At 43.1% G+C, this 22,598-nt stretch overlaps 1 protein-coding gene across 3 annotated transcripts in view; it reads left to right on the forward strand.

Moving 5' to 3' along the window:
* ppp2r2bb (protein phosphatase 2, regulatory subunit B, beta b) overlaps positions 1-22,598 on the forward strand; it is a 582,393-nt gene that overhangs the window by 315,724 nt on the left and 244,071 nt on the right. The window contains exon 1 of one of the 3 annotated variants that reach the window (XM_078550519.1): positions 1,891-2,451. The exons of the other annotated variants lie outside the window; for them this stretch is intronic. Within the exon in view, the coding sequence (XP_078406645.1) occupies positions 2,382-2,451 (70 nt within the window). The 5' untranslated portion in view covers positions 1,891-2,381. Of the gene's footprint in view, positions 1-1,890; positions 2,452-22,598 lie in introns of those variants that run through there. 3 annotated transcript variants of the gene reach the window in all.

The raw sequence follows: 22,598 nt of genomic DNA on the forward strand, positions 1-22,598 counted from the left end.
TGGAATGTTTTACTATTTTAAAGGTGCCAAATGAATGCAAGTTGTTGTTGTGGTCACTATCCTCCAGGAGTGCTATGACTTCTATTTTATCTAAAACTACCTGTTGACTGTTTTCTACCCAGTGGTCTGCCTCATATGGAATCCTGTTGTTGCCTCTTTCCATCCCCGCCCACACTTACCTGTCTAGCTTTCTCTATAAAAAAGAATGGCCCAGCTGATAGAGTTCTTTAAGATTACTAACAGGCTTGATAGGGCAGATACAGAACCAAAACCAGGTGCCATAAAGATAAGATACTCACTAATACATCCAATGAGGAATACAGTAGGAGCTTGCTTCCACACGGAGAAGTTGAGGTTAACAACATAAATGTATATGCGGGGAAGCAAGGTAAATATAGACGAGGAGAAAAGGAATAGATGGCTATGCTGATAGGATTAGATGAAGGGGGTGGAAGCATGCGTGCACGCTGCCTAGACCAGTGGGCTGAATGGTCTGTTTCTGTGCTATAAATCCTATGTACCTGATTCCCTATTGCTCCCTCTGTGTACCCTTGACCCTACTTCATTTAAGTGCAACCAGTCTGTATTGTCCCAGTTCTCTTTATTTTGGAAGGATTCCCAATTATTTATGATGGTAACATTGTTCTTATTCCATGCTTCCAGCCACTTGTTTACCTCCTCAATTGTTTTGGTGAACTATGCTCCTTTTCCCACAGGACATATTCATTACTCTGCATCCTCACTGTTTTTTGAGTTGTGAGACATATATGCAGCTGATAAGACCCCTGTATTATTTCTCCCTCCGCCGACCTGCATATCTCTTTTAACCTTTCCTCAATATGTACCTGTCTACTATCATGTAGCTATTGTCCTTCTGACACACATAGCTTCCCAAATTCCACAGCAAAGTCATTTTGGAACTTATGAAAAGGGGAGGCCATTTCATCCTGCGAGCCGGCACTGCCATTCTGTTTGATCATAGCAGCTCTGTTTCTTAACTCCATTTACCTGCCTGGGTTCCATATCCCTTAATACCCCTGCCTACCTAAATGCATCAATCTAACTATGACAATTTCAATTGACCATGAGCCTTGACAGGGTTTTTTGGAGGCGGGGAGAAAGTTCCAAATTTCCACCTCCCTTTCGGTGTGAACTGTTTCCTGTCATCACCGCTGAATGGCCCAGCTCTAATTCTAATGTTATATCCTCTTGTCCTGGACTCCTTCACCAGAGGAAATGGTTTCTTTCTATCTACAATTTCCAATCATCTTAAACACCTCAATTAGATCACCCCTTAGTGTCAGGAAAGCAGTACAATGCTAGCCTGTGCAACCTGTCTTCAGTTTAACCCTTTTAGCCCCACCGTGCTGCACCGCCTTTGACTACAATCTCTCTGTGACCTGCAAACGGTGGCTTTGTCGATTTTCTGAGATACCTATTCTTCCTCTACCTCGTATTAATTACCTGCTGCACTGTTGGACAATGTCGGTATTTGTTCACTACCGTTAGGTGAGGGGTTTAACTTTAATGTTGCCTCTTTTCTTTGGCTCTCCTGCTGATTAAGTAGCAATGAGGTTTCTTTTCTTTACTGGAGTACACCCAGCCTAGCATCCTGGGCATGAGCAGGGGGTGGGGGGAGCAGTGTTAGGCAGCAGATCCGCAGCGATGGCAGTGAATTAGCAATCCTCCAGTCTGTTGCTTACGATTGAATCCACCCCCAACTCCCCACTGCAGCTTGAAATCAGTGTGTGTGTGTGTGTGTGTGTATGAGAGAGAGAGAGAGAGAGTGGTTCTGATGCGGTTGGACACTGCCAAGCTGTATGGGAGGAGCCTGTGCTGATGCAGCATACGGCTCCAGCAGCAGCAGTCTCATGCAGTACTGTATAGGGAGAGAGAGAGGGGGATCAACATAGGAGGTGCTGACGCATTTTGTCTGCCTGAAGTAACTACAGAATTTTAATACTGAAATCCTCTCTCAGATGCCTGCCTCTGCTTCACACGCAATCACACCTTTTGATTGAGCTCTGGGCTGACTAATGCCAAAAGGCAAACTTTAAAACAGCACTAGAATAGTTGATTTTTAAAAATTTGCACTTGAGGCTTTTTTTTTTCTTATCTTAAGAGCCATTAAACAAAAGGACACGCAGTGTGCGGGTCACACCAGAAGCATGTCCTGCTAGTGGAGCTTTGGGGACTGCGGAAGGAGCTATTCGGCCCTGTGCGTGTCTCTTTTACATCTTCTGGAAGGAAGGTTTTAACGGTGCTCAGCAGGTTTGGACTATGTCGCGCCGTGCGAGGCTCTCCCTCTGGTTCCACTAGGGCAATGGGATCGTGGATACCTGCTTGCTTCATTCCCAAATCTCCAAGTAATCCGGCTGTAAATGGAGGAGGAGATTGACACCCGCAAAATCAACAACAGTTTTCTACGTGACCATAACTATGCAACTGAAGGTATTTACAGCCATTTAACCCAGGTTGTTTATTTAAATGTATGTGTGCGTGCGTGTGATATGACTGTCTTGTTCCTTTTTTTAAAAGAAATTGGCATTTTAGACCATTTGAGTAACAGTGCGCCGAATTGAGTCCTGTTGCGGAATCAAATGATGTTTCACCACATCCTTGCCTGGTACCCAAGGAATACGAGTAAAAGAGCAGAGGACAAGTGTGACTGAGTTAAGATTGCAGTGCTGCAGAAATAAGGGACAGGGAATCGGTGAATAAAATCATTTTTTATATAAAACAAACTCCTCTGGATATTGAATCTACCAGAGAATGTAGCTCATTTTAAGAAAAGGGGGGTGGGTGGGTGGGGAGGGAGGGGATGGGTTGCTGAAATTGGTGATCCGCAGTTACGCGTAGGATTTCAAAGCACACGTTGTTGAAATATCCTCGATCTTGACATCCTTTATAAAGAGAGAAAAAAAAAATCAAATTCCTTCATTACCTGTAAGGCGAACTGCAGTTATTTCATTAAGACAGACCGGGTTATTTAACACGATGAACTCGACTGGCCACTGTCCAGGTGAGATGACATTCAGTATGAATCTTCCCTTTGCAATGTGAAAATGATCCCTTGGTACAATCCATATTTCAATGCTAGCATTATTTCTTCCTCTGTAGGTTGGAAGCATTATGCAGCTTATTTTTAAATAAAAAAAACTTGGGGATACATCTTTGCTAATAAATTAGATTGCAAAATTAAGGTCTATAAATACCCACAGACAGCCCCCTGGGGTCATGGGAGAATGATCTGAAAGAAATCCTTGAATGGGAGGAGAAAAGGGTTAAAGATCAACCTTTTTCCTATTGTTTCATCTCTTGAAACTTTATTTGCCTTCTATCTTTAGCAGCAATATTCTAACTTTTGACCTTTATACATTAACCTCACCGGCCTGCAACATGAGATTTTCTGTTTCTTGGTTCTTCAGCTGTCAGGCGTGCTTTATCTGCACTCCCACCATTCCGTTCAAGGCATTCTTTGCTGCATTTTAACTGTTGAGCTGAGGGTTTTTGATCTTTTATTTTGTTCAAAAAAAAATCCCACTAAATTGAAAGGGAATGTAATGTTTCCAGATTTCATCCAAGGCCCTTCTATCAAACGGAGCTGAGTGGGTGATGGGTGCCTCTAGAGAGCACTGCAGACTTGTTGCCAATGACGATGGTTGTGCTCATGTATTGAGAAATCCCTCTCACAGAGCTGCACTTAGAATTGTCTTTAATGGATTGAAACATTATTATGGAATTTTATTTCCCCTGGCTGACATGACTGGTTATTTGCAGATACTAAAACCCTTATGTGGTCCTTTTGGTACAGCTTTCTATGTATGTAGACAGAGCAGCAGTAAGATCGCTGTCAGTTCCGCAATTGAATCCGATTCTGTCGGGCTCAAGTGCTGCAGTTAGTGATGACCTTAACATTTCAAGCAAGTACATTAAGGAACTGTCGTTGGAGATGCTAGGAGTACATTTGCATCATAGTGCATCTACATATGTATGAAATGGAGCCAAGTAGCTCTACATATCAGTACTACTGCATCATACTGTATTAAAAACTAACATGATTTCTTCTGAATCTGCACCCTCATTTTCTCCTCTTAATCACTCATAACTTAAAATGCAAAAATATGAAGAGCTCATTGTAAAGAGTGTATGGCACACTGCTGAAAATATGAAATCTCTTTTTTGATGATGTACATGAGCACTTGCTGCAGGTTCTTGATGGTACACACTGAGACAGAACCAGGGCAGGACTGGGAAGGACTGCTGGTTGAACTGAGATACTTCTAGGGGGATTTACAGTATCTTCACTCCAGAGCCCGAGCCTCCTTTGTGAATGCTTGGAAAGGATTATGAATCCGTGGCTCCGTCCATCAAGCTTGTTCCCTTTAATTTTTGGCGAGTTCAAAGTAATTAGAAATAATTTGTGTGAAAGTAGGGAAGAATGCAGTTGTAGGCCCCTGTGGCTGATTGGTTCAATCCCCTGAAATAGCTGATTGTCCAGTTGCCCTGCTATATGTCCGCTCATTTTTGACTAGGATGTACGACTTTGCTCAGGGGGGAGAAGTGGCACTTTTATAAAGGACCTGAAGCCTTGTGTGCTACTGAGAAAGGAATAGAAGGTTATGCTGAAGAAATGTGAGAGGAAGCTTGTGCAAAGCCTGAATGCTGGGTCGAATGGCCTGTTTATGTGCTGTAGATTTTAGGTAATTTTATATAAATGCTCTTGTAGGTTTTGGAGCTTAACCATCCAAATACAATCTTTCTGTCTTCAACTACCTATTTGACAGAAAGCATGGGAGTGGCAGCAGATAAATAATGGATGACAATTCAGAAAGCTTCTGGGTTAAAGCTAATGCTTCCCCATCTGCATTACTTAATATTGTCATTTTCCAAAATGGTTTCTCACAATCTTTGAATAAAATGGGTTGTTAAATGTGCAATATTTATTAATTGTTGCGACTTTAGATAATTATGCAGAGGGTTGCCAACCCTCCGGGATTGTCCTTGAGTCTCCAGGAATTCTAGATTAATCGCCAGGACACTGCTGTGAGCAACCTGGGTAGAAAATCATAGAGGTATTAAAAATATATGTTTTTGTTTTCTTTATATGCTTTCATTCATATGTTAAAAACTTTGGAGATGGGGAAAGGTCTGTTTGCCTGACGATTAAAAATTATGCAAATGGACAATGTAGAGCCTATTTACTTTCCAATTGAAGTGGGAAGTCAGGGCACCATGAAGATGAATAACCAATGGCAGGGGATGTGGGGACGGGATGGTAAGAAGTGGAAGCTCATGTCATAAAACCTCCAGGGATATGTCCAATGTGAATTAGCAACCCTAATGGTGTGGCAGTATTTCAATGCAAAGATGATTCTGGCTTGCTTCCATACACTGCAGTAGAAAAAGAGTGAGTGATCCACTGAGCTCTAAAAGTGGAAAGAAAATCCAAAAATAAGAGTCTTAAATGGCTTCAAATTTTCACAAACCCACCCTTCTGGATTGGCTACTTAAAGATCTGAATGTATCAAGTCTCCCAATAACTAAAAAATATCTTAACTGACAGAGGAGCCAGAACACCCATAAGCTTTGACTGACCTTACTCTCAAGACCTTTTTTTTAAAAAAGGAATATGTTCTCAAAGAATCATCGAATCGAATCATAGAATCTAATCATAGAATGATACAGCATAGAAAGAGACCATTTGGTCCATCAGGCCTGTCCCGGCCCTTTGAAGGTGCTATCTTGCTTCTGTGTTCCACACCGTTTTGTCCCACTTCCTTGCCTTTTCCTCACAGCCCTGCAAATGTCTTCTCCTTCAAGTATTTATCTAATTTTCTTTTGAAAGTTATTATTGAATCTGCTTCCACCACACTTTCAGGCAGTGAATTCCAAATTATAGCAACTCACAGGGTAGAGAAAAAAATTTCTCACCTCTGCTTCTTTTGCCAAGTATTTTAAATTTGTGTCCTCTTCTGCCACTGAAAATGGTTTCTCCTTCTTTATTCCAATGTGTAACCTGAAGTGCAATTATAATCTGTTCTCACTCAATAGTAAGTTTTCCAGAGAGACAGCTTCGAGAGAATAACGTAATCTGTATTTCATGGGATTTATAACATAGCATATGACTTGACCTATTATGAACAGCACCAAGAAAGAAATGCTAGTAGCTGTGTTAAAAATTAGACAATCATTCCGTTTCTTTTGGCAGTTAGTTTTGGAATAGGACTGACATAAGCTTTCCTGAGGAATGGGTCTCTTAAGCTACTTCTTTGAGGTTTGATGGAGGCCATGCTGAGACACTTAGTGCATCAACGGGGTGTACAGTACTGATGGCTCCACTGCAGCCTTCAGCAGCGGTTCATACCAAACCCCTTTGATATGAGAAAATAATGCTACTGTGATGTAGAAGTGTTCTGCAATATTTGTGGATTAATTGAGTCTAGGTATACCTAGAGACCAGCCTGGGAGAGGATGACAGAAGCAGGCGAGGAAGAGAATTTTGGAAAAGGAAAATAATAACTTCTTACTGCTGAGCAACCGAATGGTTCATTCTCTGCAGTTCAGTTTGTTTGACACAACAACCTCCAGCAAGTGGTAATGGGTATGAATATTTCTTTCAGTGACTGGACATCTTTCAGTGATTTAAAGAAGAATTCCCTCTTCTTCCAAATTGTTGGAAAATTTGCTCTGTAGTTCCATTTTTTAAACTCCTTTTTTTGTGTAGTGAAAATTTGTACTCAGGATGATGAATGCCTACACCCAGGGACCAAATATGTTTCCAATTTTGCCTTCAAGAGCCAGTTTTGTGATGCCTGATTCCAAATTCTGAACTCTGCTTTCAGTCCAAAACCCAGGAGAGGACCTCTACTGCATCAATGCAACATTTTTATTCCACACACACCAACCACCACATGGCATCTCTCAGTCTCAGAGCATTGCCAATTTATGTGTAGTTTAAATCTATGTGCTTGTGTCCACTTTGAGGTGAGTTGACACTGCACCAAACTCGCTTCGTATTAGCTAAGAGAGTTGGGGGGGACTTGAAACCTTTGAGAGAGGAAAGGTCTGTGTGCTACTGACACATGATTTTATTTCTTCTTCTGGACTGTACCAACGATTTATCCATCCTATTTCTCATCTACACACTTCCCTTCGGTGATATCTGAGAAGACAGCAGCAGTTTCCATCTGTACACTGGTAACACCCAGCTCCACCTCTCTACCGCTTCTCTCAGCCCCTCCACTGAATCTAAATTGTCGCACTGCTAATTAGACATTCAGTACTGGATGAGCAGAAATTTCATCCAACTAAATGTCGGGAATACTTAATCCATTGTCTTCTGTCCCTGTAACAAACTCCAGCCCTCTTCTTGGCAACTATTTGAGGCTGAACCAGACCATTGCAACCTTGGTGTCATTTTTGACCCCGAGATGAGCTTGCTTTTTTTTTTAAAAAAAATTATTTAGTGACAGGATGTGGGCTTTGCTGGCTGGTCCAGCATTTATTGCCCTTTCCCAGTTGCCCTTGAGAAGGTGGTGGTGAGCTGCTGCCTTGAACTGCTGCAGTCCATGTAGTGTAGGTACACACACACTGCTGTTAGGGAGGGAGTTCCAGGATTTTGACCCAGCGACAGTGAAGGAACAGCGATATATTTCCAAGTCAGGATGGTGAGTGGCTTGGAGGGAACTTCCAGGCGGTGATGTTCCCATCTGTCCGCTGCCCTTGTCCCTGCACTAGACGGTAGTGGTCGTGGGTTTGGAAGGTGCTGTCTAAGGAGCATTGGTGAATTCCTGCAGTGTATCTTATAGATGGTACACACTGCTGCTACTGTACATCAGTGGTGGAGGAAGTGAATGTTTGTGGATGTGGTGCCAATCAAGCAGGCTGCTTTGTCCTGGACAGTGTCAAGCTTCTTGAGTGATGTTGAAGCTGCACTCATCCAGGCAAGTGGAAAGTATTCCATCACACTCCTGACTTGTGCCTTGTAGATGGTGGACAGGCTTTGGGGAGTCAGGAGATGAGTTACTCATCACAGGATTCCTAGCCTCTGACCTGCTCTTGTAGCCACATTATTTATATGGCTAGTCCAGTTCAGTTTCTGGTCAATGATAATCCCCAGGATGTTGATAGTGGCGATTCAGTGATGTTGATGCCATTGAACGTCAAGGGGCGATGGTTAGATTCTCTTCTGTTGGAGATGGCCATTGTATGGCACGAATGTTGCTTGCCACATGTCAGCCTAAGCCTGGATATTATCCAGGTCTTGCTGCATTCAGTGTCAGAGAAGTCGCGAATGGTGCTGAACATGTGTAATCATCAGCAAATATCCCCACTTCTGACCTTATGGTGCAAGGAAGGCCATTGATGAAGAAGCTGAAGATGGTTAGGCCGAAGGTACTACCCTGAGGAACTCCGGCAGTGATGCCCTGGAGCTGAGTTGACTGACCTCCAACAACCACAACCATTTCCTTTCTGCTAGGTATGAGTCCAACCAATAGAGAGTTTTCCCCCTGATTCCCATTGACTCCAGTTTGGTGGGGTTCCTTGATGGCACACTCAGTCAAATGCGGCCTTGAAATCAAGGGCAGTCACTTTCATCCACCTCGGGAGTTCAGCTCTTTTGTACATGCTTGAGCCAAGGCTGTAATGAGGTCGGTAGGTGAGTGGCCCTGGCGGAACCCAAACTGGGCGTCAGTGAGCAGGTTATTGCTAAGCAAGTGTCACTTGATAGCACTGTTGATGACCCATTTACTGATGATGGAGAGTAGACTGGTGGGGCGGTAATTGGCTGGGTTGGATTTGTCCTGATTTTTGTGTACAGGACTTAACTGGGCAATTTTCCACATAGCTGGGTAGATGCCAGTGTTGTAGCTGTACTGGGCCAGCTTGGCTCGGGGCGCAGCAAGTTCTGGAGCATAAGTCTTCAGTGCTATTGCTGAAACATTGTCAGGGCCCATAGCCTTTGCAGTATCCAGTGCCTTCAGCCATTTCTTGATATCACGTGGAGTGAATTGAATTGGCTGAAGACTGGCATCTGTGATGCTGGGTACTCCAGAGGAGGCCGAGATGGATCATCCACTCAGCACTTCTGGCTGAAGATTGTTGCGAATGCTTCAGTCTTATCTTTTGCACTGGTGTGCTGGACTCCTGCATCATTGAGGATGGGGCTATTTGTGGAGCCGTCTCCTCCAGTGAATTGTTTAATCGTCCACCACCATTCACAACTGGATGTGGCAAGACTGCAGAGCTTGGATCTGATCCGTTGGTTGTGGGATTGCTTAGCTCTGTCTGTCACTTGCTGCTTATGCTTTATGGCACATAAGTAGTCCTGTTATAGCTTCACCAGGTTGATACCTCATTTTTAGGTCTGTTTGGGGCGTACTCCTGGCATGCCCTCTTGCATTCTTCATTGAACCAAGGTTGATACCCTGGCTTGATGATAAAGGTAGAGTGGGGGATATGCCGGGCCATGAGGTTACAGATTGTGTTCGAGTGCAATTCTGCTGCTGATGGACCACAGCGCCTCATGGATGCCCAATCTTGAGTTGCTAGATCTGTTTGAAATCTATCCCATTGTGCCACACAACACAATGGAGGGTATCCTCAATGTGAAGGCGGGACTCCATCTCCACAAGGACTGTGCGGTGATGACTCCTACCGATACTGTCATGGACAAATGCATCTGCGGCAGGCAGTTTGTGAGGATGAGGTCAAGTATGTTTTTCCTTCTTGTTGGTTCCATCACCACCTGCCGCAGACTCAGTCCAGCAGCTATGTCCTTTAGGACTCGACCAGCTCGGTCAGTAGTGGTGCTACCGAGCCACTCTTGGTGATAGACATTGAAGTCCCCCAGCCAGAGTACATTCTGTGCCCTTGCCATCCTCAATGCTTCCTCCAAGTGATGTTCAACATGGAGGAGCATTGATTCATCAGCTGAGGGAGGATGGTACGTGGTAATCAGCAGGAGGTTTCCTTACCCATGTTTGACCTGATGCCATGAGATTTCATGGGGTCCGGAGTCGATGTTGAGGACTCCCAGGGCAACTCCCTCCCAACTGTATACCACTGTGCTGCCACCTCTGCTGGGCCAGTCCTGCCGGTGGGTCAGGACATACTCAGGGGTGGTGGTGGTGGTGTCTGGGACATTGTCTGTAAGGTATAATTCCGTGAGGAATACTATGTCAGGCTGTTGCTTGACTAGTCTGTGAGACAGCTTTCCCAATTTTGCCACTAGCCCCCAGATATTAGTAAGGGGGACTTTACAGGGTTGACAGGGCTGAGTTTGCCATTGTCGTTTCTGGTGCCTAAGTCGATACCGAGTGGTCCGTCCAGTTTCATTCCTTTTTTGAGGCTTAGTAGCGGCGTGATGCAACTGAGTGGCTTGCAAGGCCATTTCAGTGGGCATTTAAGAGTCAACCAAGATTGCTGTGAGCCTGGAATCACATGTAGGCCAGACCAGGTAAGAACAGCAAGTTTCCTTCCCTAAAGGACATTAGTGAACCAGATGAGTTTTTACAACAATCGACAATGGTTTAATGGTCATCGTTAGACTTTTAATTCCAGATTTTCATTGAATTTAAATTTCACCATCTGCCATGGCGGGATTTGCCCAGAGATGTCCGCAGAGCATTACCCTGGGTCTCTGGATTACTTAGTCCAGTGACAATACCACTACCACTACGCCATCGCCTCCCTGCCACATTCATGCCATTCCATAGCTTTCAAAAAGGCATCCCAGAAGATCCCTAGAAAATCAAGAGGCAAAAGGGAGGGAGGAACTTAAAACCATCACTATAGCTGGAGAAAAAGTACCAAGTAGACTAATGGAACTAAAGGCTGACAAGTCCCCTGGGTCTGATGGCCTACATCTTAATGTCTTTAAAGAAGTAGCTCAGAGATAGTGGGTGCATTGGTTGTAATCTTCCAAAATTCCAGAATTCTGGAAAGATCCCAGTGGATTGGAAAACTCCAAATGTAGCACTTTTAATCAAGGAAGGAGGGAGGCAGAAAGCAGGAATTTGTAGGTGAATTAGCCTGATATCCGTCATTGGAAAAATGTGAGGTTGTCCATTATTGCAGCAAGAATAGAAAAGCAGAATATTACTTCAATGAAGAGAGATTGCAGAATGCTGCAGGAGAGAGGGACCTGGGTAAACTTGTACATGAATCACAAAAAGTTACCATGCAGGTACAGCAAGCAATTAAGAAGGCAAATGGAATGTTAGCTTTTATTGCAAGGGTATAAAAGTACAGAAATCTTGCCTTGGTGAGACCTTCCTTTAGGAGAGATATACTAGCTTTGGAGGCAGTTCAGAGAAGGTGCATGAGGTAAAAGCAAAATAATGTGGATGCTGGAAATCTGAAGCAAAAACAAAAATAGCTGGAAAAACTCAGCAGGTCTGACAGCTTTGTTTCCTGGGATGAAGGGGCTGCCTTATGAGGAAAGGTTGAACAGGTTGGGTCTGTACTCATTGGAGTTCAGAAGAATGAATGGTGATCTTATTGAAACAGAAGATTCTGAGGGGACTTGACAAGGTAGATGCTGCAAAGATGTTTTCCCTCGTAGGAGAATCTAGAACTAGGTGACAGTTTCAAAATAGTGGCTCTCACATCTAAAATGGAGGTGAGGATGAATTTCTTCTCTGAGGATCATTAATCTTTGGAATTCACTATCCCAGTGAGCCCAGGTCATTGAAGATATTAAAGGCCGAGTAGACAGAGGGAGCCGAGGGTTATTGGGGGCAGGCAGGAAAGTGGAGTTAAGGCCACAGTCAGATCAGCCATGGTTTTACTGAATGGGAAACAGGCTCATGGGGCCAAATGGCCTACTCCTGCTTCTATTTCTTATGTTTGTACTTACATTCTAATATCGCCTCTTTCAACTCACAACATTGCCAACCTCACCCTTGCTTTAACTGATCTGCTGCTGAAACCTTTATTTATGCCTTTGGTGCCACGAAATTTGTCTATTCAGATGCACTCCTGGCTGGCCTCCCACATTCTATCCTCTGTAAACTTGAAGTCATCCAGAACTCTGCTGCTTCAACTTGCACCTTATTACAGCCTTATCCAAACATGGGCGAAAAAGCTGAATTACAGAGAGATGAGGTGAGAGGTAAGTCAGTGGGAATTGGCGAAAATGGTTCCACAGGTTTGAGTCATACCTAGCACAAAGGAAGATGGTTTTGGTTATTGGAGGATATTAATTATTTCAGCCCCAGGACATCACTGCAGGAGTTCCTGAGAATAGTGTCCTAGGCCCAACCATCTTCAGCTGCTTCATCAATGACCTGCCCTCCATCATAAGGTCAGAAGTGATGATTTTCACTGATGATTGCACAGTGTTCAGCACTATTCACAACACCACGAATACTGAAGCAGTTGTGCCTGGATGCAACAAGACCTGGAGAATATTCAGGCTTGGGCTGGTAAGTGACAAGTAACATTTGTGCTACAAAAGTGTCAGGCAATGACCATCTCCAACAAGAAAGAATCTGACCATTCCCCTTGACATTCAATGGTATAGCTTTGCTGAATCTCCCATAATCAACATCCTGGGGGTTACCATTGAGCAGAAACTGAACTGGACTAGCCATATAAATACTGTGGCTACAAGAGCATGTCAGAGACTGGGATCTCTGTGACCAGTAACTCACCTCCTGCCTCCCCAAAGCCTATCCACCATCTACAAGGCACAAGGCAAGAGTGTGATGAAATACTCTTCACTTGTCTGGATGAGTGCAGATCCAACAACACTCAAGGAGCTCAACACCATCCAGGAAAACGTAGCCTGCCTGATCCGCACCCCATCTACTGCCTTAAACATTCACTCTCTCCACCACCAATGCACCAATGCAAAATGGCAGCAGTATGTACCGTATTCAAATTGCACTGCAGCTTGCCTAGGACCCTTCAACAGCACCTTCTAAACATGTGATCTCAATCACCTAGAAGGACAAGGGCAGCAAATGCATGGGAACACCACCACCTGCAAGTTCCCTTCCAAGTCACCACCGCCCTGACTTGGAACTATATCACTGTTTCTTCACCCTTGCTAGGTCAAATCCTAGAACTTCTTCCCTAACAGCATTGTTGGTGTACCTACAGCACATGGGCTGCAACAGTCCAAGTTGGCAGCTCACCACCATCTTCTCAAGGACAGCTAAGGATGGGCAGTAAAGGCTGGCCTAGCCATCGATGTCAAAAAAAAAATCATGTTCACCGATCACCCCTGTGCTTGCTGACCCCCATTAGCTCCTGATTATTTTAAAATTCTCACCTTGTTTACAAATCTCTCCATGGCCTCACCACTCCATATCTCTGTAATCTCCACCAGCCCTAGATTCCTCCAAGGTATCTGTGCTCCTCTAATTCTGACCTTTTAAGCATTCCTGATATTCATCATTCCATCATTGGTGACTGTGCTTTCAGCTATTGAGGTCCTATGCTGTTGAATTCTCTCCCTAAACCACTCTGCCTCTCTACCTCACTTTTTTCCTTTAAGACGCTCCTTAAAATCCACCTCTTTGAGCAAGGTTTTGGTCACCTGACCTATTTTCTCTTTCTGTGACTGGGAAACTGTTTCATAATGTTCCAGTGAAGCGCCCATTTTAGTATGTCAAAGACATTATAGAAGTGAAGGTTCTATGCAATTGCAAGTTATTGCTTTTGTTTCTGAGTTAAGATTGTATATCAAGAATTGTCGTCGGTGATTGATAAGGGTATAGAAATGCAGCAAGACCTGGACAACATCCAGGTTTGGGCTGACAAGTGGTAAGTAACATTCACGCCATAAAAGTGCCAGGCAATGACCATGTCCAATAAGAGAGAATCTAACCATTGCCCCTTGATGTTTCAATGGCCTTACCATCACTGAATCCCCATTATCAACATCCTGGGTGGTTATCATTGACCAGAAACTGAACTGGACTAGTCATATAAATACCCTGGCTACCAGAGCAGGTCAGAGGCTAGGAATCCTGCAACGAGTAACTCATCTCCTGACACCCCAAAACCTGTCCACCACCATCTACAAGGCACAAGTCAGGGGTGCGATGGAATACTCTCCCCTTGCCTGGATAGTTGCAGCTCCTACAACACTCAAAAAGCTTCACGCCATCCAGAACAAAGCAGCCCACTTGATTGGCACCCCATCCATAAACATTCCGCCCCCTCCACCACCAATGCACAGTGGCTGAGGTATGTATTATCTTCAAGATGCATTGCAGGAACTCACTAAGGCTCCTTAGACGGCACCTTCCAAACCCATGACCTCTACCACCTAGAAGGACAAGGGCAGCAGACACATGGGAACACCACCGCCTGGAAGTCATCCCCCCCCAAGTCACTCACCATCCTGACTTGGAAATATATCACCGTTCCTTCACTGTCATTGGGTCAAAATCCTGGAACTCCCTCCCTAATAGCAGTGTGTGTGTACCTACACCACATGGACTGCAGCGGTTCAAGAAGGCAGCTAAACCACCACCGCCTTACGGGCAATTAGGGATGGGTAATAAATGCTGGCCTAGCCAACGACGTCCACATCCCATGAATGAATAAATAAAAAGGAGGGACTGGAAGCTAAGGGAAAGATTTTAAAAGACAAAGCAAAAGTGGAAAAGGAAGAAAAACGAAATATGAGAGCTGGGTTTTCATCCTCGGTTTGGGAACTGCAAGTCGGGTCATTTCCTGAACTCGTGTTTAAAGTCCTAAAAGTCAACCTATTCACCCAGTATTTTTGTCTCTGTGTGTCGCGTATGGGCTGGAGTTTGTTCAACCGTATCTCGAAGCAGGCAGATGATGAGGCTGACAGGTTAGAAGGCCCACCTCTGTTTACTGGAACATCTATCTAGGTCCATTCGTCGTTGTTAGACCCTGCACCCTTACCGATCCATTCAGGCTCCCTCATACTCCCATGCCCCCAGTGCATCCTTCGTGCATGTATTCTCCATGCCCACTCACTCAGTATCCACTAGGTACAGAACTCATGAGCCATATAATAACACTGGCAAGCCTTTGAAATGTTAATGAAATTTTAAAAAACACAGGCATTCAGCATTTCCTTTGTATAAATTGCTCCTCTTACAATCTCATAAAATTGTAAATCAAACATTGAAAGTCCTATTGTGGAAACCTTTAATACACTTAGTAACTTTTAATGTTGTCTAAATAAACGCACAGGCATTGAAAAAAATCACTTGAAAGAAAGGTACGGTTATTATGATCTCAAAAAACTGTTAATCAAACAAAGCTAGCCATTCTCTTTGCAGCTATGTAAACAGCCCCCTACCATACTGCATCCATTAGTCATTCTTGGAGCTCACCCAAGCATTCATAATGAGGCGATCTGGCAAAATAGATGTCTGACCATCTGCTCAGCCTGCACCTGTTGATACAGTTGCCAGGTGGCCTCAATATGAATGCTTCGTTGAGGTCCAAGAATGACTAATGGACTCAGTGAGGTAAAGAGATGTTTACATAGCTGAAAAGGGAGACTGCTAGCATTGTTTGATTGTTTTCTGAGCTTGTAATACATTCATCTCTCCTTGCAGTGATTTTTCAATGCATGCATGATTATTTGGACAAGATTGAGATGTTAAGTGGATTAAAGGTTTCTTCATTGAGACTTCTAATGGCTGTGTTTGTTTGATAGCCTTATACAAATGCAAGAGGGGCAGGTTTTTTACAAAGGGAATGCTGAATGCCTGATTTTTTTTCATGAGCATTTCAAGGACTTACCAGTGTCATTATATGACTCATTGGCTCTGTATCTAGAGGATGCTGACTTCAAAGGCGCAGCAGCTGTCAGGACACCAGATCAATGTGAAAATCAAACCACAGGGTCCTGTCCATACATTAATATCTGATTCTCTATACATGAGTGCGGAAGAGGACTTTATCCACTGGAAAAAGAACTCTAATGCATCTGAACCATTACATAGTGCTGGTCAATTTAATGGTCTGTTACCTTTTAAGAACAGAGCCCTCTGATGAATCACTGCATTTGAAACATACTTAAAGCCATACAAAAGCTTTAAACAGATACTTAAATACTTCGCTATCTAAGTACCTTTTAAACTTAGCTGTCAAAATGTTCCCGACTACAGACTGGGGTTCCCCAATTGTTTACAACTCTTCTGAGGAGCTGTGAACCATGTCTCCTGCAAAAGCCAGACTGATTTCATCAGAATTGTGGGGCGTTCTGAAATGCCCACCTCTGCAATGGTGCCGGCAAGGTCACGATTACTGATTGTGGGCTCGCTACCCGCACCCTCTTACCACACTGGCAAAAGTTAACAGAAACGGACTCGGGGCGGAAATCTCAAAATTGGATCTCACCTCCCCTCCTATGTTTAAAGCCTTCCCACCTCCGTGTTTACAGGAATGGAGATATGACAATCTGGGCCAGGGTCTCTGAATTGTGGCTGCTGCCATTGCTGGGTCTACTTGCAAAATGCAGTTTGCTTAGGATCTGTGCACAATGTTGTGATATAAAGCAGTTCAAATTTACAAACATTTAAAAGATAAGACGGATTGCAGTAGACACTCTAGTCAATCCAGCCTATCCCATATAACTGTGAAGCCTTGTGCATTGCAACATACACACTTGCCATTCTATCCAAAACCAGGTGATTTCCTGAGAAAGGCCAAACCTCAGCTTAAAAAGAACAGGCCAAATATTTATTTATTCGTTCATGGGATGTGGGTGCCACTTGCTAGGCCAGCATATATTGCCCAACCCTAATTGCCCTTGAGAAGGTGGTGGTGAGCTGTTACCTGACACCTATCAGCCAAAGTCTGAATAATGCCCAGTCTTGTTGCATTTGGACATGGACTGCTTTAGTGTCTGAGGAGTCACAATACTGTTGAATGTTGTCCGATCATCAGTGAACATCCCAACTTCTGACCTTATGATGAAGGGAAGGTCTTTGAAGTAGCTGAAGATGGTTGGGCCTAGGGCACTATCCTGAGGAATCCCTGCAGTGATGTCCTGGAACTGAGATGATTGACCTCCAACAACCACAACCATCTTTCTATGTGCTAGGAATGACTCCAACCAGTGGAGAGTTTTCCCCCTGATTCCCATTGTCTCCAGTGAAATTGGGAGAAAAGACCTGGGAAATTCTTTTCCAACCCCTTTAGACAATCAAAATTAATCTTGGTGATCACGCTGGACTGACTAAACCTTCTTTCGGAAAATTGAAGTACTTTGGAATGAGAAACTTAACCTTTTCAGATAATTTATTTGTACACAGAGGGCTGTTAGGACTAGGAATGCCCCACCAGAAACAGTGGTGGATGCAGACTCCAAAATAGCTTTTGAAAATGCAAGTGAATAAATAGTTAAAAAAGAAAAAATGAAAAAGGGGAGAAAAAAATTAAGTGGATAGCTCTTTCAAAGATTCAGCACAGGTGTTATCATCTGAATGGCTTCCTCCTGCGCTGTAAAATCTTATGGGCAGTAGCAGTGATTTATTTTTTCACAGGATTATTTTTCACAGAAATGGAAGGGATAGGTAAAGAAGATGAGGAAAAGAATGAGTTTAATGTATCCGTACTGCTTTAAGCTCAGAACCTGGACTACGCAACCATTGGCAACAGCACTGATACATCACCTAGACCATTTAAACAGCTTAAAGTAAAACCGGATGACCTTGACAGACCTGTGTCCAGTAGACCTGGTGACTGTCCTACATAACAAAATCATGTGCTATTTTGAATTTACTGGGCAAAATTTTTAGCTCAGCGTGCGGGCGCATGCGCGACCTGCTCGAGCGTAAAATAGCGCGTGATGACGTCAGGCGAGCATCCTCACGTCATCCCACGCTCGCACGATATTTCGGTCAACAGGCACGTGCAATAGTCGGAAGCACGCCCACCAACAATTAAGAGGGCAGTTAAGCCCATTAAAGTTCCAGCTGACTCCGATTGTTTGTGGTCTATCCAACTTTATGGTTGGCGGATGGGCAAATCTGCCTGGTGGACTTTACATTTTTGATGAAACCTCACCCAAGGGCAGGATGAGGTTTCCGTTATTAAATTTAAAAAAATTAAAATGTTTGGAAAGAATTTTTATCATCTATATATGTTCCGGTGCCTGATTCAGATGCGTGGAACGTTTTTTCCTGGATTTTAAAAACTTTATTGATAGCTTTTAAATTCCTCAACTCCCTGAGGCAGCTCTCTGCCTTCAGGGAGCTTTCATTCTGTTAGTTGGCCAGCCAGCGTGAAATCGCAGTCGGGGGCCGATCGCGGACAGTGGTCCGTTCCCCAGTTGCTCCCGGGTCCACCGATCGCGCATGCCCGCTGAACTAAAAATCCTGCCCAATGTGTGTTTTCTCTTTCTTGCACAAGGCTAACAGAACTCAGCAGCGCTTTTCACTGACTGGTATTTTAGAATTAATTTCTAGTAATTGCATTTTGTTGATGCTTCAGTGTCGAGGCCATGAGCCAAGTTTAAGGAGTGGCATTGTTCCTGCTGGTCTCCCTTACAAATGCCTCTCTGTCTTGGTTTTGTGCTTTGGCTTTTTCATGTCTTTGGCAACAATCGTATCTTTGCAGAATTGAAACGCTTGTGGACTTGAAGAACTTTACTCTGGCAGATGGGTTAACATTTGTGCATATGTTCAAAATTCTGAGCTGTTTTTCTTCTTCAACAGAACCTCCCAAGATCATCCTGAGTTAGGTATGCTTGTATGAAGCTGTGTAATTCATTATAAGATAAAATCTTGGTATTCATAGTAAAGCACAATGTAAATGGTTCAGTGAAATGTCATGTGGTCTCTTTTGGTAGGAGGGAAGAGAATATTTTCTTTCCAAGAATGAGTAGTTTACAGCACGTAAACAGGCCACTTGCCCAACAGAGCCTTGCTGGTATTTATGCTCCAGATGAGCCTCCTTGCACCATACTTCACCTCACCCTATCAGTATAACCACTCTCTTCCATTTTCTCTTATGAAACCAGAAGTATCGGATATACCTATTGGAAAAGGGTGAACGGGCCCTGGCTAATGCTCTGGGGGAATGCGTTCAAATCCCACCATGGCAGCTGGTGGAATTTAAATTCATTTAACAAATCTGGAATCAAATGCTAGTTTCAATAATAATAAAACCATTGACAATTGTCATAAAAACCCATCTGACTCACTAATGTCCTTTAGGGAAGGAAGGAAATCTGCCATCCTTACCAGTCTGGCCTACATGTGACCCCAGACACTGCCCTCTGAAATGGCCTAGCAAGCCACTCAGTTCAAGGGCAATTAAGGATGCTGGCCTTGCCAGCGACACCCACATCCCATGAAAGAATAAAGAAAAGAAAATAGGGAACCCCTCAGAAGTTTATTCACTTAAGAAGAGAGCCTACTAGAATGGAGCTAAGTATAATGCAGCAGTCATGTTATTGGACTAATAATCTAGAGAATGTTAGTTCAAATAGCAACCAGGACAATTTTAATTTATTTAAAAATAGTGAAACTTTTAAAAAAAATCTGGATTGTTATGTACAATTGATTCACTAATGTCCTTCAGGGAAGGAAACAAACTATTCTTCCCCAGTCTGGCCTGTATGTGCCTTCAGCCCCACATCATTGTGGTTGACTCTTAACTGTTCTCTGAAGTGGCTAGTTGTATCAAGTTGGACTGAAGCAGTTCAAGAAGACAGCCCACCACCACCACCTCAGGTCAACTTGGGGTGGGCAATAAATTGCCAATGCTGCCCATAAGAATGAATAAAAACATGATTCAACTTCAACTAAAATGCAGGTAATTGGTTGGAAGATAGGAGAAAGACAGTAGGGATAAAGTGAATGTTCTCTGGTTGGCAGGAAATAACAAGTCTTGTTTCCAAGGATCTGCATTGGGATCTCTGCTGTTCAACATATATGTTAATGACTTAGATGGATGGAGAGTTGCATATCCAAGTTTGCAGACGGTGGTGAATTAGGACATACTAAGTTGTGTAGATGGGAGCAGAAAACAGCAAGGAGAAAAGGCACATAGATGGATTAAGTGAATGGGAAAAACTATGATAGATAGGGTTCAAAGTGGAAAAGAGTCAGATCATCCACTTCAGAACAAAGTCAAACATGATCTCAATAGCGAGAAATTGAAACTGGAAGGGCAAAGGGATTTAGGTGTCCATATATACAAGTCACCAAAAGCTAGCACATGGGTACAGAGATAATCAAATAGTCTACTGGAATATTAGCCTTCAACTGGAATCCAAAATTGAGGAAGTCATGCTTCTGGTGTATAGAGTCTTAGTCAGACCCCATCTGGAGTACTGTGTTTGGTTTTGAGCACTGACACTCAGGATACATATATTGGCCTTGGAGGGGGTGAAGCACAGATTTACTAGAATGATACTGGAGCTTAATGGGTTAACTTATAAGAACAGACTGTGTGAACCTCTCTTTGGTTCAAAGGCTGAGGAGAGATCCAATTGAGGTCTTAAAAATGATGAAGATTCAAACAAGGATTGATGTAGAGAAATTGTTCCCTCTGGTAGGGAGATCCAGAACAAAGGAGGCACAATCTTAAAATTAGAGCTAGCTAGGTCAATCAGTACTGTAATTAGGTAGTACTTTTCCCACATAAATGAAAATCTGGAACTCTCTTCCCCCAAAAGGCTGAGGATGCCAGGATCAGTTGAAATTTTAAAGACTGAGATCAATAATTTTCTATTGGATAAGTGTATAAAAGTTTACTAAATAAAATTCGGCCTATTGAGATTTGTGGAAACATATTAGCATGGATTGAGGATTGGTTAACAGACAGAAAACAGAGTAGGAATAAACGGGACATATTCTGGTTAGCAGGCTGTTATTAGCAGGGTATTGGAAGTATCAGTGCTTGGGCCTCAGCTAATTACAATCCATGTCAATGACTTGGATGAAGGGACTAAGTGTAAAGTGTCCAAGTTTTCTGACCATCCAAAGTAAAGTTGGAAAGTAAGTGGTGAGGATGATGCAAAGAGTTTGCAATGGGATATAGACAGGTTAAATGAGCGGTGAGGAACATGGCAGATGGAATACAATGTAGGGAAGTGTGAAGCTAACCACTTTGGAAGGAAACATGGAAAAACAGAATATTTTTTAATTGTGAGAGACTGAGAAATTTTTGGTTTTCATGGAGACCTGGGCATCATTGTATACAAATCACAGAAAGTTAGCATGTAAGTACAGCAAGTAAATGGAAATAGAAAAGCAAATGGTGTTTTAGCTTTGATTACAAAGAGATTAGTGTATCAGAGTGCAGAAGTCTTACTGCAGTTGTAAAGGGCCTTGGTGAGACCGCACTTAGAGTACTGTGTACAGTTTTAATCTCCTTATCTAAGAAAGGATATTCTTGCCTTTGAGGGAGTGCAACAAAAGTCCACTAGACTCGTTCCTGGCTTTGGGGAATTGTCCGAGGAAAGAAATTGAGTAAACTGGACTTATTCCTCTAAATTCTATGGAATGTGAGTTGATCGCATTGAAACATATAAAATTCTTAATGGGCTAGGGTAGATATTTTCCCTGGCCAGTGAGTCTAGAAGTAGGAGTCACTGTTTTAAGGTAAGGGGTCAGGCATTTAGGTCTGAGGAAAATTTCTTCATTCAGAGCTCTGAATCTTTGGAATTCTCTAGAGAGCTGAGAATGCTCCATCAATGAGTATATGCAAGGCAATGGTTGATAAATTATTGGATAGAAGGGGATAGTGTGGGAAGGAGTCTAGGCAGAAGATCAGCTATAATCGTATTGAATGGTGGAGTAAGTTTGAAGGGCCAAGTGGCCTTCTTCAGCTCCTATATCTTCTGTTCTTGTAGAGCAAGTCGAATGGGGGAACATGCTTATGGCCTAGTCTTGTTCCTGTATTACACAATTGGATTTAATGCAGTAGGGGAGTCATCACAGTGAAACAAGGGAGATCTGTTGAAGTCAAATCCTCTTTAAGATTAATTTTCTCCATGGCAAATAAAAAAATGATCTTCAAGGAGGATTTCAAAAAGCCTACTTATATACTCTATGCTCAGCTCCCTGATGGTGATGTACTACCTGAATTGTGCTTACTTGGTATTCTTATTAAACATCTGGTTTAGGTAGGGTACGGTGCTGCAGGACTGACTATGAATTTCTGCTCTTCCCCCACAGTGTGATAATGTAGAGCCTGCTGAGGTTTGGTCTCGCAGGTAGCCTTGCTTCTGGAGCCATTTCCACTTGTGAATTTTGGCAGATGGTTTGAGTGCAGGGAACATTAAAGCTGAATGGAAGCATTCAACTGATGTCCATGTTTCTCTTTCAGTAGAAATTGGGAGTGAACTGAGCGCACTCTTGAGATTTAAGATGACTTTACTTTCAAAACATTGTAATAGGTAACATTGATGTTGAATTGATGAAGATCAATGTCTTTATGATCATGATATAAGCTGAAATGATTTTGGCTACACCTTAAAAGTTCCAGTATTGGAAAGTTATGCCAATCTTGCAACATGTTAGAAATTTACTTCACAACTATGTCAAGAAAAGTGAATTGCTATTTGTTCTGTGAGGTGAGAGTAACAGCCCTTGACATTAAAGCAGCATTTGACCAAATGTGACATCAAGGAACCAGAG

This window comes from Cetorhinus maximus, chromosome 10, assembly GCF_964194155.1.
Source record: "Cetorhinus maximus chromosome 10, sCetMax3.hap1.1, whole genome shotgun sequence".
Classification (NCBI taxonomy): Eukaryota; Metazoa; Chordata; class Chondrichthyes; order Lamniformes; family Cetorhinidae; genus Cetorhinus; species Cetorhinus maximus.